General features: G+C 41.0%; 2 protein-coding genes across 3 annotated transcripts in view; one reads left to right on the top strand and one right to left on the bottom strand.

Moving 5' to 3' along the window:
• The first annotated feature begins 3,399 nt into the window (after positions 1 to 3,399).
• On the top strand, positions 3,400 to 6,981 carry chst1 (carbohydrate (keratan sulfate Gal-6) sulfotransferase 1). Its single transcript, XM_060927046.1, has 2 exons — positions 3,400 to 3,577; positions 5,369 to 6,981. Exon 2 carries the CDS (start codon positions 5,429 to 5,431, stop codon positions 6,692 to 6,694), a length of 1,266 nt encoding a protein of 421 aa, XP_060783029.1. The 5' UTR covers positions 3,400 to 3,577; positions 5,369 to 5,428; the 3' UTR covers positions 6,695 to 6,981.
• Positions 6,982 to 13,481: 6,500 nt separating this feature from the next.
• zgc:101566 (Transmembrane protein 263-B-like) overlaps positions 13,482 to 19,675 on the bottom strand; it is a 180,368-nt gene continuing 174,174 nt past the window's right edge. For both annotated transcript variants that reach the window (XM_060928253.1, XM_060928254.1), the window contains one exon: positions 13,482 to 18,350. In XM_060928253.1, the coding sequence (XP_060784236.1) occupies positions 18,070 to 18,350 (281 nt within the window). In that variant the 3' untranslated portion in view covers positions 13,482 to 18,069. The remainder of the gene's footprint in view (positions 18,351 to 19,675) is intronic.

Genomic DNA, 19,675 nt, shown 5'->3' on the forward strand with positions numbered 1-19,675 from the left:
TACGGTCAATTTGGAGCCACCAATTAACCTAACCTGCATGATTTTGGACTGTGGGGAAACCGGAGCACCCGAAGGAAACCCAAGCGGATATGGCGAGAACATGCGAACTCTACACAGAAAGGCCTCTGTCAGTTATTGGGCTCGAACCCGGAACCTTCTCAGCAATTTCCTCATGTTATATCAGCTGTACAACACCATCAACCTTTCTTGCTTACACGAGAAGGGAAATTGAAGTGTTTCTTAATTATCCATCCATTATCTGTAGCCGCTTATCCTGTTCGACAGGGTCGCAGGCAAACTGGACCCTATCCCAGCTGACTATGGGCGAGAGACGGGGTACACCCTGGACAAGTCACCAGATCATCACAGGGCTGAAACAAACACACACTCTCATTCACACCTAGCCTGGGAAATCCCATGCTGCTTTGCACAATCTTTCCGATCTGAAAAGACAGCATGGAAACTATGGTCTAAAGGCTCGCCTGAGTTAGGGAGCCAATCAGAGAGTGGGGAGGGGTGGAAAGACGGTGACGCATACTACTCGACAAACGGAAGCTTGTAGTTTATTTGGGACTGTTTACGGATCACATTTAACATGGCGGCGAGCGATACGAACCAAACTTTCGATCAAGCTTTAGACACTGTTCTGAATAGTTTAGAGTGAAAGTTTGTTTTAAAAAAAGAACAACGTTTGGCGTTTCAGTCTTTCTTCGCCTCTTCGTCTTCTTCGTCGCTCTAACTACATCACCGGGTACAACTGCCATGATTGGCCATGGGCTACGTATACGCCAAATAATAGACATTCACAACGTCCAATAAACAGCCGTTGACAATTGTAAACCACACCTCCCCTACGAGAAATTCAATAGGCAGATTCCAGATCATATTTCACTTGTGATATGGTCTGGTGTTAACCAGACTAATTCACACCTACACTCTCATTCACACCTACAGTCAGTTTGGAGCCACCAATTAACCTAACCTGCATGATTGTGGACTGTGGGGAAACCGGAGCACCCGAAGGAAACCCAAGCAGACATGGCGAGAACATGCAAACTCTACACAGAAAGGCCTCTGTCAGTTACTGGGCTCGAACCCGGAACCTTCTCAGCAATTTCCTCAGGTTGTATCAGCTGTACAACACCATCAACCTTTCTTGCTTACACGAGAAGGGAAATTGAAGTGTTTCTTAATTATCCATCCATCCATCATCTGTAGCTGCTTATCCTGTTCTACAGGGTCACAGGCAAGCTGGAGCCTATCCCAGCTGACTACGGGCGAGAGACAGAGTACACCCTGGACAAGTCACCAGATCATCGCAGGGCTGAAACAAACAACCATTCACACTCTCATTCACACTTACGGTCAATTTGCAGCCACCAATTAACCTAACCTGCATGATTTTGGACTGTGGGGGAAACCGGAGCACCCGATGGAAACCCAAGCAGACATGGCGAGAACATGCAAACTCTACACAGAAAGGCCTCTGTCAGTTACTGGGCTCGAACCCGGAACCTTCTCAGCAATTTCCTCAGGTTGTATCAGCTGTACAACACCATCAACCTTTCTTGCTTACACGAGAAGGGAAATTGAAGTGTTTCTTAATTATCCATCCATCCATCCATCCATCCATCCATTATGTGTAGCTGCTTATCCTGTCCTACAGGGTCACAGGCAAGCTGGACCCTATCCCAGCTGACTATGGGCGAGAGACGGGGTACACCCTGGACAAGTCACCAGATCATCACAGGGCTGAAACAAACACACACTCTCATTCACACCTACACTCTCATTCACACTCTCATTCACACCTACAGTCAATTTGGAGCCACCAATTAACCTAACCTGCATGATTTTGGACTGTGGGGAAACCGGAGCACCCGAAGGAAACCCACGCAGACATGGCGAGAACATGCAAACTCTACACAGAAAGGCCTCTGTCAGTTACTGGGCTCGAACCCAGAACCTTCTCAGCAATTTCCTCAGGTTGTATCAGCTGTACAACACCATCAACCTTTCTTGCTTACACGAGAAGGGAAATTGAAGTGTTTCTTAATTATCCATCCATTATCTGTAGCCGCTTATCCTGTTCGACAGGGTCGTAGGCAAACTGGACCCTATCCCAGCTGACTATGGGCGAGAGACGGGGTACACCCTGGACAAGTCACCAGATCATCACAGGGCTGAAACAAACACACACTCTCATTCACACCTACACTCTCATTCACACCTACAGTCAATTTGGAGCCACCAATTAACCTAACCTGCATGATTTTGGACTGTGGGGGAAACCGGAGCACCCGAAGGAAACCCACGCAGACATGGCGAGAACATGCAAACTCTACACAGAAAGGCCTCTGTCAGTTACTGGGCTCGAACCCGGAACCTTCTCAGCAATTTCCTCAGGTTGTATCAGCTGTACAACACCATCAACCTTTCTTGCTTACACGAGAAGGGAAATTGAAGTGTTTCTTAATTATCCATCCATTATCCAAATGGGGAGTGTGGTAATGGACAATGAAAAGTTGTTTCCTGTTTTGCACCTCTGACTCACGAGCTCGTTTTGCACAGTGGGAGGAGCCTGTAGGCGTCCTTATAGCGGCTCGAGGTGGTCTCGTGCATCGCGGTCCCGCGCCTCACTTGTGCCACACAGCCAGGCGCTGCGTGTGTCGCTCGCGCCGCACTTCTGCACGCGCATCCAGATGTGCATGCACCCAAACATCTGTATCGCGCGCGAGGAGAAATCAACAATTTGAAGCTTTCAGGACTGAGAGAGAGAGAGAGAGAGAGAGAGAGAGAGAGAGAGATGTGTACTGTGCTGTTATGCTGCACGCGCGTCATAATTTTATCTTTACCCTTTTTCCCCTCCGGTCTATTCATATAGCTCCATGACTGAGACATCATTTGGTTGTGGCCCATCAGGACGGATTACAGCATGACTGTTCTTCATCTGGACAAACCTTGGCATGTCTCTGAGCGGTGATAATCGCGCCTGGACCCGGGGATTTGAACGCAAACCGTCACACTGTCGCTCACACACCTTCCCTTCAATAGGCAAGTACAACAAATACACCTTTTATTCCTTTCATTATTATTATTAGTTTTCTTCCAACCTAACATCCTCCGCGGCTGTCTGTGTGTGGCTCGAATCCCTTTTCTTTCTTTCTTATTATAATCCTCATTATTTTGGAGATACAGTGCACTACATAGCTCCCCATTCATCACCTACCTAGTGCACTTCTAGATGGAGCATGCATCTATTTGAGACTCGAACCCCCTCTCTCTCTCGTTTGTTTGTTTGTTTATTTATCTCGGGTTCTCCAGGAGTAGCTAATTCCGTTCCACTGCAGTAAAAATGCTGTTGTGTGTTCTATACTATATGCAGGTGTTGGTGGTGTTTTCACTATATGCATGCTCTGGTCTCTCAGCCTATTAAGCGTTAGAAAAACCTCTCCACAGGTGCTTCAAGTCACATCCCATCCCATCCCATCACTGAAGGTTCTTTGAAGAAAACTGGCAAGACCTTTCAACTTGAATCGAAGAAGAACACCACGGACACTCTATGATTACGAAACAGGTGCCGCTCTGCTCCTCAATAGGTTCGATCCAAAGAGTTAAGGACTCTTTCAAAATGTTGCTCATATCCCGTGTCCAGCTGGTATCAGGCGCTGAGGGTTTACGGGAACTCGTTTTTTAAAGTAGGCTAGGCTCGTCTAATTAATCTTCCCTCGCTTGTTAGTGGGCCACATAAACAGCTAGGTCCCCAGTGTTGAATTTATCCAGTGTTAAATTAATAGCTGCAGTGCAAAAATAATAATAATAATAATAATAATTCCCGAGTCCTTGGTCGGCTGTAATCTATAGCAATAACATATTTATTGAATAATTACAATAAAATACAACTCTTAATTCTCCTACACAGGGTTTTTCAGAATTAATGTACAATAACAATTAACCTAACCTGTATGTCTTTGGGGGAAACTGGAGCACCCAGAGGAAACCCACACAGACACAGGGAGAACGTGCAAACTCCACATAGAAAGGGCCTCGTCAGCCGCTGGGCTCAAACCCAGAACCTTCTTGCTGTGAGGCGACAGTGCTAACCACTACGCCACCGTGCCGCCCGAATAACTAACAATTATTCCACAAAATCAAGTCGTACATGAGCTGATAGCTATAAGCCTTGTACGACTAGATTGAGTAGAATAACTGTTTTATTCTCTCCACTGTTTATATTGTCTGAGTGTTTAGTCTATGTCTAGTTCTTATCTAGTGTTTATACTGTTTATATTGTTTGTTTTTTCAATTATTCTATTTTTATTTTTTGCATTGCCTGTTTGCACCGTGGGTCAGAGAGGACTGAAATTTCATCTGTGCTGTATGTCGAGCATGTATAGCATATTTGACAATAACATTGACTTGACTTGACATTCACTGCATTTTGAGAAACGGAGAACTTTTATTTTTATCAAATTCCATAAATGAAAACTTTATACAACACGTCCGACAAAATCATTTACGCTTAGAATGTAAACAAACCAGCGAAATGACAGGAGTGATTTGTGAAAAATGCAATAATAATAATAATAATAATAATAATTTTGAAAAGGCGGCACGGTGGTGTAGTGGTTAGCGCTGTTGCCTCACAGCAAGAAGGTCCGGGTTCGAGCCCCGTGGCCGGCGAGGGCCTTTCTGTGCGGAGTTTGCATGTTCTCCCCGTGTCCGCGTGGGTTTCCTCCGGGTGCTCCGGTTTCCCCCACAGTCCAAAGACATGCAGGTTAGGTTAACTGGTGACTCTAAATTGACCGTAGGTGTGAATGTGAGTGTGAATGGTTGTCTGTGTCTATGTGTCAGCCCTGTGATGACCTGGCGACTTGTCCAGGGTGTACCCCGCCTTTCGCCCGTAGTCAGCTGGGATAGGCTCCAGCTTGCCTGCGACCCTGTAGAAGGATAAAGCGGCTAGAGATAATGAGATGAGATGAGATAATTTTGAAAAATAAAAAAAGATATGCGCTTACCATCAAATACTTTCCATATTTTGTTACTCATTTTGGGGTTTTGTTTTCGAGTCGAGTTTTTATTATTTCATCCTCGGTTGGTTCAGCAAAACGCTCAGCCATTTTGTTTTTCCCTACTCCCGGTATATGAGCTGATATCGTCGTAGCAGAGTAGCCAATCAGACCACATGATTGCTCATATCCAGTGAAAACGGATAATATAATTATGACAGGCAAATGGATCTACAGTCTACATTAATGCTGTCAGTGTCGTATACAATGTCACATTTATCATTTGTTGAATTTGCGTGTTTAGTCAATCAAGTAAAACATGACCGATCTTTTCTTTACACTTTTCTGTTTCCCTTCAGCTGCCCCTTCGCCGATGGGCTCCGAATTAGACTGCATTGTCTAAATGAAGTTCCTCCGCCATGCAATGTTCCTGGAAGGCTGTGATTCTGCTCGGCCTGGCGTCCATCGCCATCCAGTACACAGCGATCAGGACGTTCACGTCCGAGCCCTTTCAGATCTGTCCCGTGACTAGCTCTGTAAACTGCAGCCTGACTCAGGAACCGGAGACTTTGGATCGCCTTTGTGATGACCTCCCTTATTTCCCATACAACACCTCCAGAGTGAAGACTCACATCCTGATTCTGGCCACAACCCGCAGCGGCTCATCTTTCGCCGGCCAGCTTTTCAACCAGCACACGGACGTGTTCTATTTATTTGAGCCACTCTATCACGTCCAGAATGCCCTGCTTCCTCACCTCACTCACAGCAGGTACACTTCAGATCGCAGGGTGATGCTTGGAGCAAGCCGTGACCTTTTGCGCAGCTTATACCACTGCGACTTGTACTTCTTGGAGAGCTACATCAAACCTCTGCCTGCAAATCACACCACAGATAAGCTTTTCCGGCGAGGAGCGAGTCGGGCGCTTTGCTCGCCGCCTGTCTGTGATGCTTTCAACCTCAATGAGGTGAATATAGATGAGGGTGAATGTGTGAGGAAGTGCACCCTCCTCAACCTGACCCTGGCGGCCGAGTCTTGCCGAGAAAGACGACACGTGGCGATCAAGACGGTGCGAGTCCCAGAAGTCGGCGATCTCCGCGCTCTAGTGGAGGATCCGCGGCTTAACCTGAAGGTTGTCCAGCTGGTTCGGGACCCACGAGGCATCTTAGCATCAAGAATCGAGACTTTTAGAGATACATATCGCCTCTGGAGGATCTGGAGGGCCACAGGGCGCAAACCATACAACCTCGACCTGAGCCAGATCATGACAGTGTGTGATGACGTCTTACGCTCGATCAGTACAGGCTCTGAGCGTCCAGCATGGCTTCGTGGCCGCTACATGCTGGTGCGCTATGAGGATTTGGCCCGCCGGCCCCTCCAAAAGACCCGCGAGATCTACGACTTCCTTGGATTTACCATGGAGAAAGGGGTGGAGGAGTGGATTCGAAACAACACCAGAGGAAGCAACGAGGGTTTGGCGAAGCATAAATATGGTACGCTGAGGGACTCGGCTGCTAACGCTGAGAGCTGGAGGCTCAAGCTCTCGCATGACATCGTCGATTACACACAGACTGTGTGTCAGCAGGTTTTAGAGGAGCTCGGCTACAGAGCTGTGAACTCGCCTGAGGAACTCAAGAACTTGTCTCTTTCACTGATTGAGGACAAGACCTTTGCACCCTTTTTGTAGCGAGCGATCACACCAACGACTATTTTTCTACACTTCAACTGTTGCCTTAATTCAACACATTTTGCACTATGAACTTGGGAAATCACTCACAGTCACACAGTACAAACAGCACAAAAACAAACCAAAATATTCACTTCGGCCTGGACGAGACTTGAGGATGACAGAATGACACGTGTATTCATCATGTTTATGTGGCTATGAAGTCCCTGTATTCAATCCATTGCTTTGATGAAGTTGGATGTTTGTGGGCGACGAACTCAAAAACACATCCATGTGCTTAGAGGTCTGAAATGGTAACACCATGCAATAAACCTGTGAATGTTGCACTCTCGTTTTCTCGCCATTTCTCAATTCCTACAGTCTGAAACACAATGCTGAAGCTCAGTGCTTTATTTTTTTTTTAGCTTTCACACAGAAACATAGATCCATTTCATAATTTTTTTTTCTCTCCCCAGAATGCATTAACCTTTTATTCAGCATTAATGCACAGTAGGCATTTTATGGAAATCATTTCCTGTTACCTTGCATCAGGAGGATTACAGAATCCTATATGCATATTTACAAAGTGCTGATGTAAACAGTTGAGTATGAGTGTAGATCCCTAATGGAGAAAATGCAAATACAAGACACACGTTAGGATTATCGAACATTTTTTTGTGTGCAAATGAAAAACTGGCAACCTGTTTAAGACAGGCTACACATAATGAATGTAGTTTTTTTTTTAATGACAATTGTGATAGCCCGGCTGTTAAAGGAGAACTGAAGTCATTTTTAAGCTTGCTTTATTTCTTAATTAACGTGTTGTTCAATTACGTTTTCAGTTTTATTAACCTTATATCGTGACTCATATTGGCAACTAATTGCAATTAAATATTATACTTATCGGCCTATTCGGTTTTTAGCCGTGTTGAATTTAGTTCGTTTGGTCCACGGCAGGCGTCGCTTATCCGCGCGATCTTCACGAGACTTGTGCGAGACTTTGAAACGCGAAGTGTCAGCCAGGTGTCAGTGCCGCCATTTTGAAAACTGTTTCCCAAATGAAATGTTGCACAAAAACGAGTTTAAATGACGATTACTGTCTACTTTTTTCAAACTTTCCTGATTGCTATCAAAACAAACAAAAATTCCGGCTTGATTACATCAGCATTCGAAAGAGGGCGCGCGCGTTTTTTGACAAAGTTGGCAGATGTTGCCATGTCCAAAATCGCTCCCTACTCACTATATAGTGAGGTCACCATTTTGTAGTGCTGTCCGAAACCTTAGTGAGGATTATTTGCACCCTATATAGTGCACTCAAAGTATCCCACAGTGCATCGCGGAAAATACAACAATGGTCACTAATCAAAGCAATATATCTCATCATGCATTGCAGTCACGTTGAAAGAAATCAAATTAAAAATCTCAAATTTGATTTAATAAAAGGCAGCGGCAAAGAAGAAAGTATTCAGCCTTGATTTAAAAGAACTGAAAGATGCAGGTATTGATTAATGTGGGAAATGCGCTCAGTATAATATGGATTTATCACAAAAATGCATGCGTGTATTTATTATTTTGAAAACCCACCAGCTGACTGATCTGGCACGTTTTAATTGTGCGACAGTAATGACGTAAATACCAGCACAACGGACTAATGTCCGAAAGTGTGGGGTTTTTTTTCATTTTACCAATGAGCTCACTATATACTGTAGTCCTCTATACAGTAATTCCCTATATAGGGAGTAGTGAATGAGTGAGCAATTTTGGACACAGGGTTGGTCACTTTGATTTCTGCTGTACGTTTTACTTCCATCCTACGATGTCTCGCGCAGGTCTCAACGAATCTCGTTTACGGCCATTGCTTTGACATATGGACTGATATATTACAGAGCATATTTCAAACACTCATAACTTGCTATAGCAGTGACAAAATAGTTATCAAAAATGCATTCCGATATTTAATAAAATGAGAAATAGAATTTTGATAATAAAAAATTTACCTTCAGTTCTCCTTTAAGCAACAACAACAAAAACCCAAAACAAAACATGGAATTGTTCGTTTTGTGATAGAAGCATGAAATTTGGCACACTAGCTCAAGTTGATGTATATAATAATTGTAGATATGTGGGCATTTCAAATTCGGCTTCTAAACCCTGGAATACGCATGTGTAAAATCAACCCAATGTGAAAACAAGGCTAAACGAATTTTCTTTGTGCTTCTGTGGTGAGGATTGTAATCAGTAATGACAAGAGAGGTATTTTTCAATATTTTGATATCACATGATCATATGAATCCATGTTAACAGCTAAAACTTTGAACTGTAAAAATGCTCTTCTGGCAGCCTTTTTATTTACTTAATACTGTATCCCTATGTCATGTGACTAATCGTGATTTCTTTGAGAACAAGAAATTCTCTATTTGTGAGGTAGACATTCAATCAATGTGTCATTTTTTGTAAGCAATCTTATAAAAATACCTTGAAAACAAAAGAAAATACGTTTAGCCTCGTTTTCACATTGGGTCGATTTTGCACACGCGTATTCCAGGGTTTAGAAGCCAAATTTGCAATGCCCTCATATCTACAGTTATTATATACATCAACTTGAGCTAGTGTGCCAAATTTCATGCTTCTATCACAAAGTGAACAATTTCTCACCTTAACAGCCCAACTATGAGTACGGCGATGTATTTGAGCCAGTGTAGGTTTAAAAAGAAAAATTGGGGCTGAGGTGGAGGGTAATACACAATTCTGAGGAAAAAATAGATTAAAGTCGTATATTTATGAGAGAATACTCAGATATTCTCCAAGATTATAAAGACAACATTTGCAAGAAAAAAAAAACCCTTAGAAATTCTGAGATTAAAAAGTCACAAATTTATATATTTAAAAAAAAAAAACCTTAGAAATTAGTGTGTTTGTTGTTTGTCAAGGAACCAGATTGCGTCACTGTGTGAGGTTGGATCAACATCACGCCACAGATATCACAGCTGAGTTGAGAGTTTCAGGACATACAGTCTTTCCTTCTCAATTGTGCAATATAAAAGAATAAAGCACTAAGAGATTTTCAACTGCATTTCCCAGAATGCACTGCAGCCAGGAAGCAATGAAGTGTGAGAGTTGTTTTTTTCTTATAAAATTTGTGAATTCTTAATCTCAATTTCTGAGGTTTTTTTTTCCCCTCACGCAAAGTTTTTTTCTTCTAAATGTACAATTTTAATCTCAGAATGTCTGAAAAATTTCTCTCGGAAATTTATGATTCTAATCTCGGAGAATATTCAAGTTTTTTTCTCGTAAATATATGCCTTTAATCTCAGAAATTCTGGGGGATTTTTTTCTCTCGCAAATTTATGACTTTATAATACTGGAGAAAATCTGAGTTTCTTCTTGTAAATGTATGACTTTAATCTCGGAATTTCAATTTTTTTCCTCTCACAAATTTATGACTTTATAATCTCAGAGAATATCCAAGTTTTTTTTTCTTGCAAGCCTATGACTTTAACCTTAGAATCTGAGTTTTTTCTTGCAAATTCATGACTTTATAATCTCTGAGAATATCCAAGTTTTTTCTTCTAAACATATGACTTTAATCTCAGAATGTCTGATGTTTTTTCTCTCGAAAATGTATGACTTTATAATCTCGAAGAATACAGAATTTTTTTTCTTGTAAATGTACGACTTTAACCTCAGAATTTCTGATTTTTTTTTTCTCTTGGAAATTTATGACTATAATCTCAAAGAATATCAGAGTTTTTTCTTGTAAATGTACGACTTTAATCTCGGAATTTCTGAATTTTTTTTCTCTCAAATTTGTGACTATGATCTCAGAGAATATCTGCGTTTTTTCTTGTAAATGTATGACTTTAATCTCTGAATTTTTTCTCACAAATCTATGACTATAATCTTAGAGAATATCTGAGTTTTTTCTTAGACATGTATGACTTTAATCTCGGAAATTGAGTTTTTTTTTCTCTCTCTTGCAAATTTATGACTTTAAACTCGGATATTCTCAGAGAATTTTATTTTTCTTGGACATGCGTGACTTTAACCTCAAAACGTCTGAGTTTTTTTTTTTTTCCTCACAAATTTATCACTTTATAATCTCGGAGAATATCCAAGTTTTTTCTTGTAAATGTACGACTTGAATCTCAGAATATCCCCCTGCCTCAGCTCCATTTTTTCCTACAATATCTCCAACATGTAGTTGTACCTGAGAAGTGACAATCCCTCAAACTATAATCATAATGAAATAAGATTTGATGGATCGTGAGCATTTTTCATGATAAATAAAGCAGTGCCACAGGAGATGATGCAGCAGGTAGCGTTACAGCCTCACAGCTCCTCGGTTTGATCCTGAGTTCCGGTTACTGTCTGGAATTTTCCCAGGTCCACATGGGTTTCCTCTCACCTCCCAAAACCATGCAGGTATGTAGATCAGCGACTCCAAATTGCTCCTCAGAGTGAACGGGTGTGTGTATGGTGTGGTGAACTGTCCAGGTGTCACATCCAGGGTGTGTTTCCTGGAAAGACTCCGGATCCACTATGACCCTGACAAGGATAAAGTGTCTCACTCGATACATAAGGCTTGGGTGCTGTCCCAGTTGCCTGATATCATCTTCAGCATGTTTGTCTGTAGATCAGCGGTTCTCAAAGTGACGTCTGTGGACACCTGAGGATGCGTTTAGTGTAGCCATGGGGTCTGTTATTTATTTTTTTAAATTTTGATTATATTTTGAATGAGATTTGGATTGAATCCCAATAACTCAAAAACAAGTAGGAGAATAAATAGCCAGATTATATTTATACACATTTATCAGGGCTGTGAAATGGCAAAAGTAAACTCCGAGGGGGAAAAAAAAAAATGCAGGGGGTCTGGGGGTCGCAGCCCCCCAGAAGCTGAGGGTATGGAGTCCACATGGCCCCAGAAACCGAGTAAATCTTGCATCAAATACATTATCAACGGACAAATATGAAAACAAGATATAAATACCTGGTAATCTGTAATTTGACAGCTTTAATTTCACCAGTTCTGCACGTTTCTTTCCCTGCACATGATCAACCGAGTGTGTTTTTCCTCCCAATACGTATTTTACATCCTGATTGCATAACGTGCAGTAGAGTGGGGGAAAAAGCCCCCCTTAAGGAAAATTCAGTTTTTCTCCAAGTTGAAATGAACCATGTGTTTAGTTTTAATCATAGTTTTTGACAACAGTGACATGAACAATAATGCCACCTAAAGTTAATACTTTTTTTTTTTTAACAAAAACAAACATTGTGCCAAGGGGGCCTTTTACCCCCCCAGTGGGGTAAAAGGCCCCCTGAGGTGGGGCAATAGGCCCCCTCACTCAAAAAAAGCTGTTTGGATAGCAAAAGTGTTTACTTAAGCCTATAATGTGAAAGAAACAAGAAAATATCCCTGAATTAATGAATAGATGCATTATTTTATTATATTTCGCATTTTAATTTCAATTTTTTTTATTTCAATTATTTTTAATATTAAGTTCAAATTACTTGCTTTACTCAACCAGGTAAGTGAGATGTTATTAAAAACTATGTATCTGCTATTCAGAAATGTATGAAATACAGTAATTATGATAAAAGGAAACGATGCCCCCTGGGGGCCATTTATCCTGCCATTAAGGGGGCGTTTTACCCCACAGACTACACTTTTACAAAAAAGGGTCTTACTTTCAAAATGTGATTCAACTTTTTATACCTAATGTATTTTTTTAACGTACTGACTTGTCTACTCATACCACATACACAGCTGTGATATCTGACGAAATAGCAGCTATCTAAATACAGTTTTACTGATATCTGAAAATTATATCACTTACCATGAAATTTGACTTCTCTCCGCTGCGTTGCTGATATGCGATCCACAGTGGATATTTGTATATCCCCATTGTCAAGCCAGCCCATAGCAACAATAGAAATGTAACTTTGCGCCATCCGGTGGTTATTTTGTGTAAAACAGGCCGGGGGCGTATTACCCCACTCTACGCCTTGCCTGGTTCCTTGATCTTTCGGATGTGTTCATAAAGATATCTTTTTCCGACTTTAAATTCCAGCCACCGCCAATTCCACTGATTCTTGATCCCATTTTCCTTGTCTACTCTTTTCACATTGTCATTATCGCTATCCTCGCTCTGTACAATGTCTCTCCGTGACACAGACATACCGAAAAATCTATCATCACCACTTAATCGCAAGCTATATTGTCAACATGTGTTTGAAAAGAGTAACCTGAAAATGGTAAGAAAGAAATGGCGCCGTGTCGTAAAACGGTCTATGATGTTGTATATATAACTTGTACAAATGTCATAAAATACAGAGACACCTGGCGTTAGATTCCCCCATCCAGTAAACAATGCACTCGTCAGCGATTACGGTCCCTAACCATTAGCAAAGTGCCCCCACCCCCTACATTTTTTTTTTTTTCAAAAATACACGATTTATAAAAATTTTATTTTTGCGATCAAGTCCGCGGAATTCCACGAATCCATGGATTTTTCACAGCCCTATAAATTTTATAAAAAATGAGCCTTATAATATTTGAATTATTGGATTATTAATAAAAATATCTGTACCGATCGGGACAGTGGGAATTTACTTTACACTTAAACGCCTGAAATGTTTGGGAACCCCTTCTGTCCTGCTACAGATGTCCCAAATTTATTACAACATGAACGAACCTCATCTGTATTTAGTGTCATTTCTTATTTCTTGAAGTTGCAATTATTATTTTTTTCCAATCTTGTAAAATGTATGAGCAAATAAACAAACAAACAACCACCAATAGACACATCTCTAAAATACAGAATTGCTTTAATTGTAGAATACAGCATCAATTTAGCAAAAATAGTTCTATAATAGACAAAAAAGTCTACTTTCCTAAAGTTCAGTTTAGAGTAACAGCCTCCAGCACAAGTCACTCACCAAAATCATGGAGATGGATAAAGATGAGGAGACGTTTCAACAGCATACAGCGGGAGGAGCATGCAACACGTCATGAGAAAGCTAGGCATTGTGCACATGAAATAATTGAGAAAAGAGAAAAAAAACACACACATCAGATAAAGAAGAGGATGAAAAGACAAAAAAAAAAAAAAAAAGAGTAGAAACTTTCCAAAGAAAAAACAAACCTTGAAGCGCATTGTGTAGATGTAAACTGTGGCTCAAATTTCCATACCGCAGCTACACAGAGTCGGCCTGATTTCCGTTATAGTTTTAAGCGTTATGATGCAAATCTCGCTGACGTGTATGGCAGATGGGACGCTTATTCAGAGACTAATTTAGCTTAGAGGTTAACTAACAAACTAACTAACCAAACTTCTCTCCAGAATTGATCATCATCCAGATACAGATAGATTAAATATGGTTTCTGAAGAAGTAATCTCATGTAAACGTGAAAATGTAGCTGGTAAACGGCTATAAAACGTACAATAGTCAACACGTAACATTATTGAGTAGGTAGAGATATACACTACCGTTCAAAAGTTTGGGGTCACCCAGACAATTTTGTGTTTTCCATGAAAAGTCACACTTTTATTTCCCACCATAAGTTGTAAAATGAATAGAAAATATAGTCAAGACATTTTTCTGGCCATTTTGAGCATTTAATCGACCCCACAAATGTGATGCTCCAGAAACTCAATCTGCTCAAAGGAAGGTCAGTTTTATATCTTCTCTAAAGAGCTAAACTGTTTTCAGCTGTGCTAACATGATTGTACAAGGGTTTTCTAATCATCCATTAGCCTTCTGAGGCAATGAGCAAACACATTGTACCATTAGAACACTGGAGTGAGAGTTGCTGGAAATGGGCCTCTATACACCTATGGAGATATTGCACCAAAAACCACACATTTGCAGCTAGAATAGTCATTTACCACATTAGCAATGTATAGAGTGGATTTCTGATTAGTTTAAAGTGATCTTCATTGAAAAGAACAGTGCTTTTCTTTCAAAAATAAGGACATTTCAAAGTGACCCCAAACTTTTGAACGGTAGTGTATGTAGATACGTAGATTCCCAGGAATGATTCTCTTGCTTAAATGTCGTCATTATGTAAGGCAACATAACACAGAGTTAATTTAATTCCAGATCAACGACAAATTGATTATCAAACTTGTAAATCTGAAAGTTTTCTTGGTCCATATTTACGACTCATTACGTTACAGCTCACATTTATACAGGGCGTTTCAAAAAATGTGATATTTCACAAATCTAATAACTTTGCCAAGTCTTGTTCAATTGACCTCAAATTTTAACAGCATGTGTGGAAACAGGCTAAAATTTTATGTTTAATGTTTTGTGTGTTAAGGCCAATTTATGCTGACAACCCAGTCCTCGCAGACGGCGCCGCAGACAGCGTCTGCGTAGCCCCCCCACCTTCGTAGACGCTCTGCACGCACCTCCCAAAAATTGTGACCACCGCAGAAGCCTCGCAAACAGCGTCGCAGACAAGAGGGCTCTGATTGGTCCACTCTACATCCGCTGTACACGCACTTCCGCTTCCCTACTTTCCCGGTTTGGTTTGTTTTCACGACCGCCATTTTTAAAAACACGAGCGAAGATGGAGCAGCACGAAGAGCGGTTGATCGAGGAAGTGAGGAAGTACGTACATCTATACGACTCCAGTTCTAGTCATTATAAGTAACCGGAGGATAAACACTCCACTAACCACACCCACCAACTACTCCTAGCGATTTCACGACTTCGCGCCCCCTTGCGTTGTGGCGGTGAATAACATCGCACACACCTATTACTCCCCGCTCAACAATAAATTACAACTGTCTGCGAAAAGCTATCTGCGAAAGCCTTGTCGCAAGAGCATGCAGAGGCCATTAGAGTACGCTTGAACACTGTCGAACAAGACGGTGCAGCGTGCGTTTATGAGAAGAGAATTCTCTAAAAATGCACCGTTACCAAAGACATGCTGCAGCGTGTTTGGCAGGAGCTGGACTACCGACTTGACGTTTGCTGCATCTCAGGCGGCGTGAATGTTGAACATTTGTGAAATCGTTCATGGAATCCACATACCTTTGAATTTCTCATTCGGATTTTGAGGAATAAATCTTATATTGCTCAACATTAAGGCTGTTCAGTTTCATTTGCCTAGACTATGTGGTTTCTGGGATATTTACATCTCAAATAATATATCACTTTTTTTTTTATTTGAAACACCCTGTATTTGTCATTTGATTGATGCTTTTATCCTTACAACTGAAACAGGATTTAAAAAAAAAAAAAATAAATTAATAAAAAAAAAAAAAATGGTTGTGGGTTAAAGACCAAGGGCCTTGTTTATTTAACATCCTAACAATGGTAGTTTAGTTGTGCAGGGATTTGAACTCACAATCTTAGAATCAGTAGCACCGTGCTTTAACCTACATCTGAGCTACGTCTCAGTTTACATGCTGTTTTGATGGCTCTTGTTTGACAGCTCACAAGATTCCAAGGACAGCGGTGGATGAAACATAAATTCATTAACTAACCCACTGGGCAAGTGATCGCTCTTTGGGAAGCCGAGTTACCGAGACTAAAACATGGCAACTTTCCATCCATCCATCATCTGTAGCCGCTTATCCTGTACAGGGTCACAGGCAAGCTGGAACCTATCCCAGCTGACTATGGGCAAGAGGCAGGGTACACCCCTGGACAAGTTGCCATGGCGACTAACGTGCATTAATACAGACGATGGAGAGGGGGAGAGGAAATTAAATATAAAAAAAACCCACAATAATAATAAATAATCTCCCTGGTCGAGGCGACTTTTTACGCAGCCGTAATCTTTATCCTCTCCTCATAATGTCTCCGAAGCCAAAAGTCTTTGGGAGACATTTCAGCGATGACCTTTGGAGCTTCCTTGTTGTGTTTAACAACATTATTGGAGTCTGAAAGCCAAACCGTCTTAATTATGGCTTGATGAAGTGTGACAAAGACACGCAAGGTGACTTTGTGTTTGCTAGCGTTAGTGTTATAAGACACCGTTCGTTCATCTCATTTCATTTTCCTTACTGTGGAATTTTCCAGCATCTGTCCGAGCTCATGAATATCCCTAGTAAAAAAAAAAAAAAAAAAGAATTCCTAGTACAGATGTAACAAAAGCAAAATGTTTCAGCTTAAACATCCTTTGGACGTGTAAACGGTAATTCGTAAACGTACCGATGTGATTCCTGATCGCATACAGAACACTAAAGACGGAAATTCGGATTTGGAATCGGAACAAAAGGATTAGATTTGTGACACCCTTGCAGAAAACGAAAGACCCGTGGGTCATAAAATCATAACGCCTTTCCATACAGCTACTTTAAACAGCAAAATATCATATCATATACAGTATGTAAGGTTTTCGTTAAGTGGCTTTTTTTTTTTTAATAATCAGCTAGCTAGTCAGCTTACTAAGCCTGTGCAAGTGCTGCCTAGTGAGACCGGTCCAGGTAATATGAGACAATTATAGTATCACAATATGAAAATATCTGTTGTATGAGCGTGTGAGTTTTTTTTTTTTTTTTAAATATGCATTGTGAGAAGAACAACATTAATGTCCGTCCTGATGAAAAGCATATAATGACATTCTGCAATCCCTCATTCATTCATTGCGACTCTGAAAGACACATATAGCAGGTTTTTTTTTTTTTAAATCATATAGCTTTTGTCCCATGCGGCTCAGCATTATTAGGAAACGTTAAGGTCACGACATTTCTTCAGTCAAAAACGCGCAGCTTCAAGATAATAAACGTGAATGGTTACGGCATCTTGGTTCATGAAAATGATCAACTACGGGATTTAAACACGGCACAGGGGTTTCGTGCTTTCCACGACTGCGACCTGCATACTGTATGCATACATGTTTCATTTTAGTTTCCGGATTCGGAAAATGAGAAAAATGTTTTGTGACACAAAAGGAAAAAGAGAGAGACAGAGACATCATAATATCCAATAATACTTGACTTTGGTTTCACACTGGTTGGTCCGAATGTACAAATACGCCATCTATTCACATTTGATTTTTTTTTAAAGGATTGGATGTGTAATTCATAATGGATTTGTGATTTTCGTGTAAAAATCTGAGTTGTCCTGTCTCTCAAATATAATCTTAGCAAAGCAAAACTAAGCAAACAAAATGGAAACTATGAGACAAACAAACAGTAGGAGAACCCAATCAATCATCAAACGCACACCAACAGGAAGTGCAGAAGAAGTCGCCCTTTTCTGCCATATGTAGTGCGAAATGTGTTTGCAAGGTCTGGCACAAGAGGGCAACTTCAGCTGGATCTCGATCAGCATCGTGTAGTGTTTGGTAATGATTAAATTAAACCCAACAGAGTGACCGTATGCCTGCTCCAATGGTAACAGAAATGTTGACGTAAACGTGCACCAAGCCGTCAGCCATGCTAATCTGATTTGTCTTTCTTCTTCGTTGTGACTTTACTGGCCACGGCTGATCCGACTGCCCCGACTCCTCCGGCTACCACAGAGACACTGCCCTTGACCAATCCCACCCCGGCTGCTGGGACGCTCGTCACGGCTGTTTTCGTCAGCTCGAAGCTTTTGCTGCCCACCCAGGCCACTCCTCCGAGAGTGGCACCCACTGCTCCTTTGGTCAGGTTAAAGAGGCCACCTGTCATCCTCCAGACCACGCCCCCTTCGCTCTTTGGATGGTCCTTGTCCAAATCTGGGCAGAAAGAAAAAGTTTCGATTAATCAATGAAATTGATTTAAAATAATCAACGTGATGCTGTATGTTTGGAATCAGAGGTGGAACAATACAACAAATTGCTTTGTTGCTAATAAAAAAAAAAAACACAAGATTTGAAACTTGAAACATGTCACACTTTCAGCGATATTAAATTCAATACAACACTGTAGCAGCAGTGCAGGTATTCAAGGCTCAGCGGATATGCTTTAAAATGCATATCACGGGTAAATTCAGGAGCAAGATCAATGTAATTCTCCTACTTTATATTAAACTTTTATCTGTCACATTTTGCTCAATTTTTTTTTACTTTGCGCAATACCAGAAAAATTCCGTTGAAATCAAGCCATTTGAGGCGAATTGGTCCGCCTCTGAAAAAACTTGCCACTTAGATTTCCCGGGAAACACTGATTTTCGTGACGTCGCGTGTGGGACGCCTCCCTCTGAATCCTACGTCAGCGCTGGTTTGTTTATGAGAAAATGACCTGGTGGTTTTCTGCAAATTTCTTCAACGTTATCGCGTAATTATTAAAATGGTTAACAGATGTATCGTAGGAGGGTGTAGCAACACCAATCTTGATGGGATTAGTACTCATCGTTTTCCAAAAGACCGGACAATGAGAGAGAAATGGGAGCGCTTGGTCTACACAGGCTGTGCACTGAAACCGTGCAAAGCTCGCGCAGCCTGCTGGCGCTTCCGCAGGTGACGTCACGAATCTGGCTTCAGATTCCCTTGGGATTTTTCCAGACGCGTTTTGTTATTTTATTTTTTTCTGCTGTAGACAGACGGCCTTGTGCAAAATTGCCCTTCTGGATGAGTGTGTAAAGGGACATGCTTTCATATAAAAAAAAAAACACGAAATTGGTCCAGAATATGCCCTTTAAGGCTACATTCATTTATTAGTCCTCAATAACCTATTAAATTTTATCACAGTCCTATATTTCACTATCTATCTGTTATTCATATTCTGAGCCAAATCTGTAAAGGTGACTGAAAAACAGAACTTATTTCCTGCCCACAAGAGGTTAATTAGCCATGTGATGCTCGAGCTTACCCGTCAAAATGACATCGAAATTTGCTTGCTGCCAAAATAAAAGGTCTGTATGACTTTGCAGTCTGCTCCCAGCTTTATAATTTCAGTATCCGCGAGTAATGAGGGAGGGAAAGTTAAATTACCAGCCAAAAGTTTCCAGCTTGATATTTGGACTGGAAAAGAGGAGATTAAAAATTTACCTCAAGGACAGAATGGAAATGTCACAGTCTACACATGCATATATATATATATATATATATATATATATATA

This window comes from Neoarius graeffei, chromosome 8 (assembly GCF_027579695.1).
Source record: "Neoarius graeffei isolate fNeoGra1 chromosome 8, fNeoGra1.pri, whole genome shotgun sequence".
Lineage (NCBI taxonomy): Eukaryota > Metazoa > Chordata > Actinopteri > Siluriformes > Ariidae > Neoarius > Neoarius graeffei.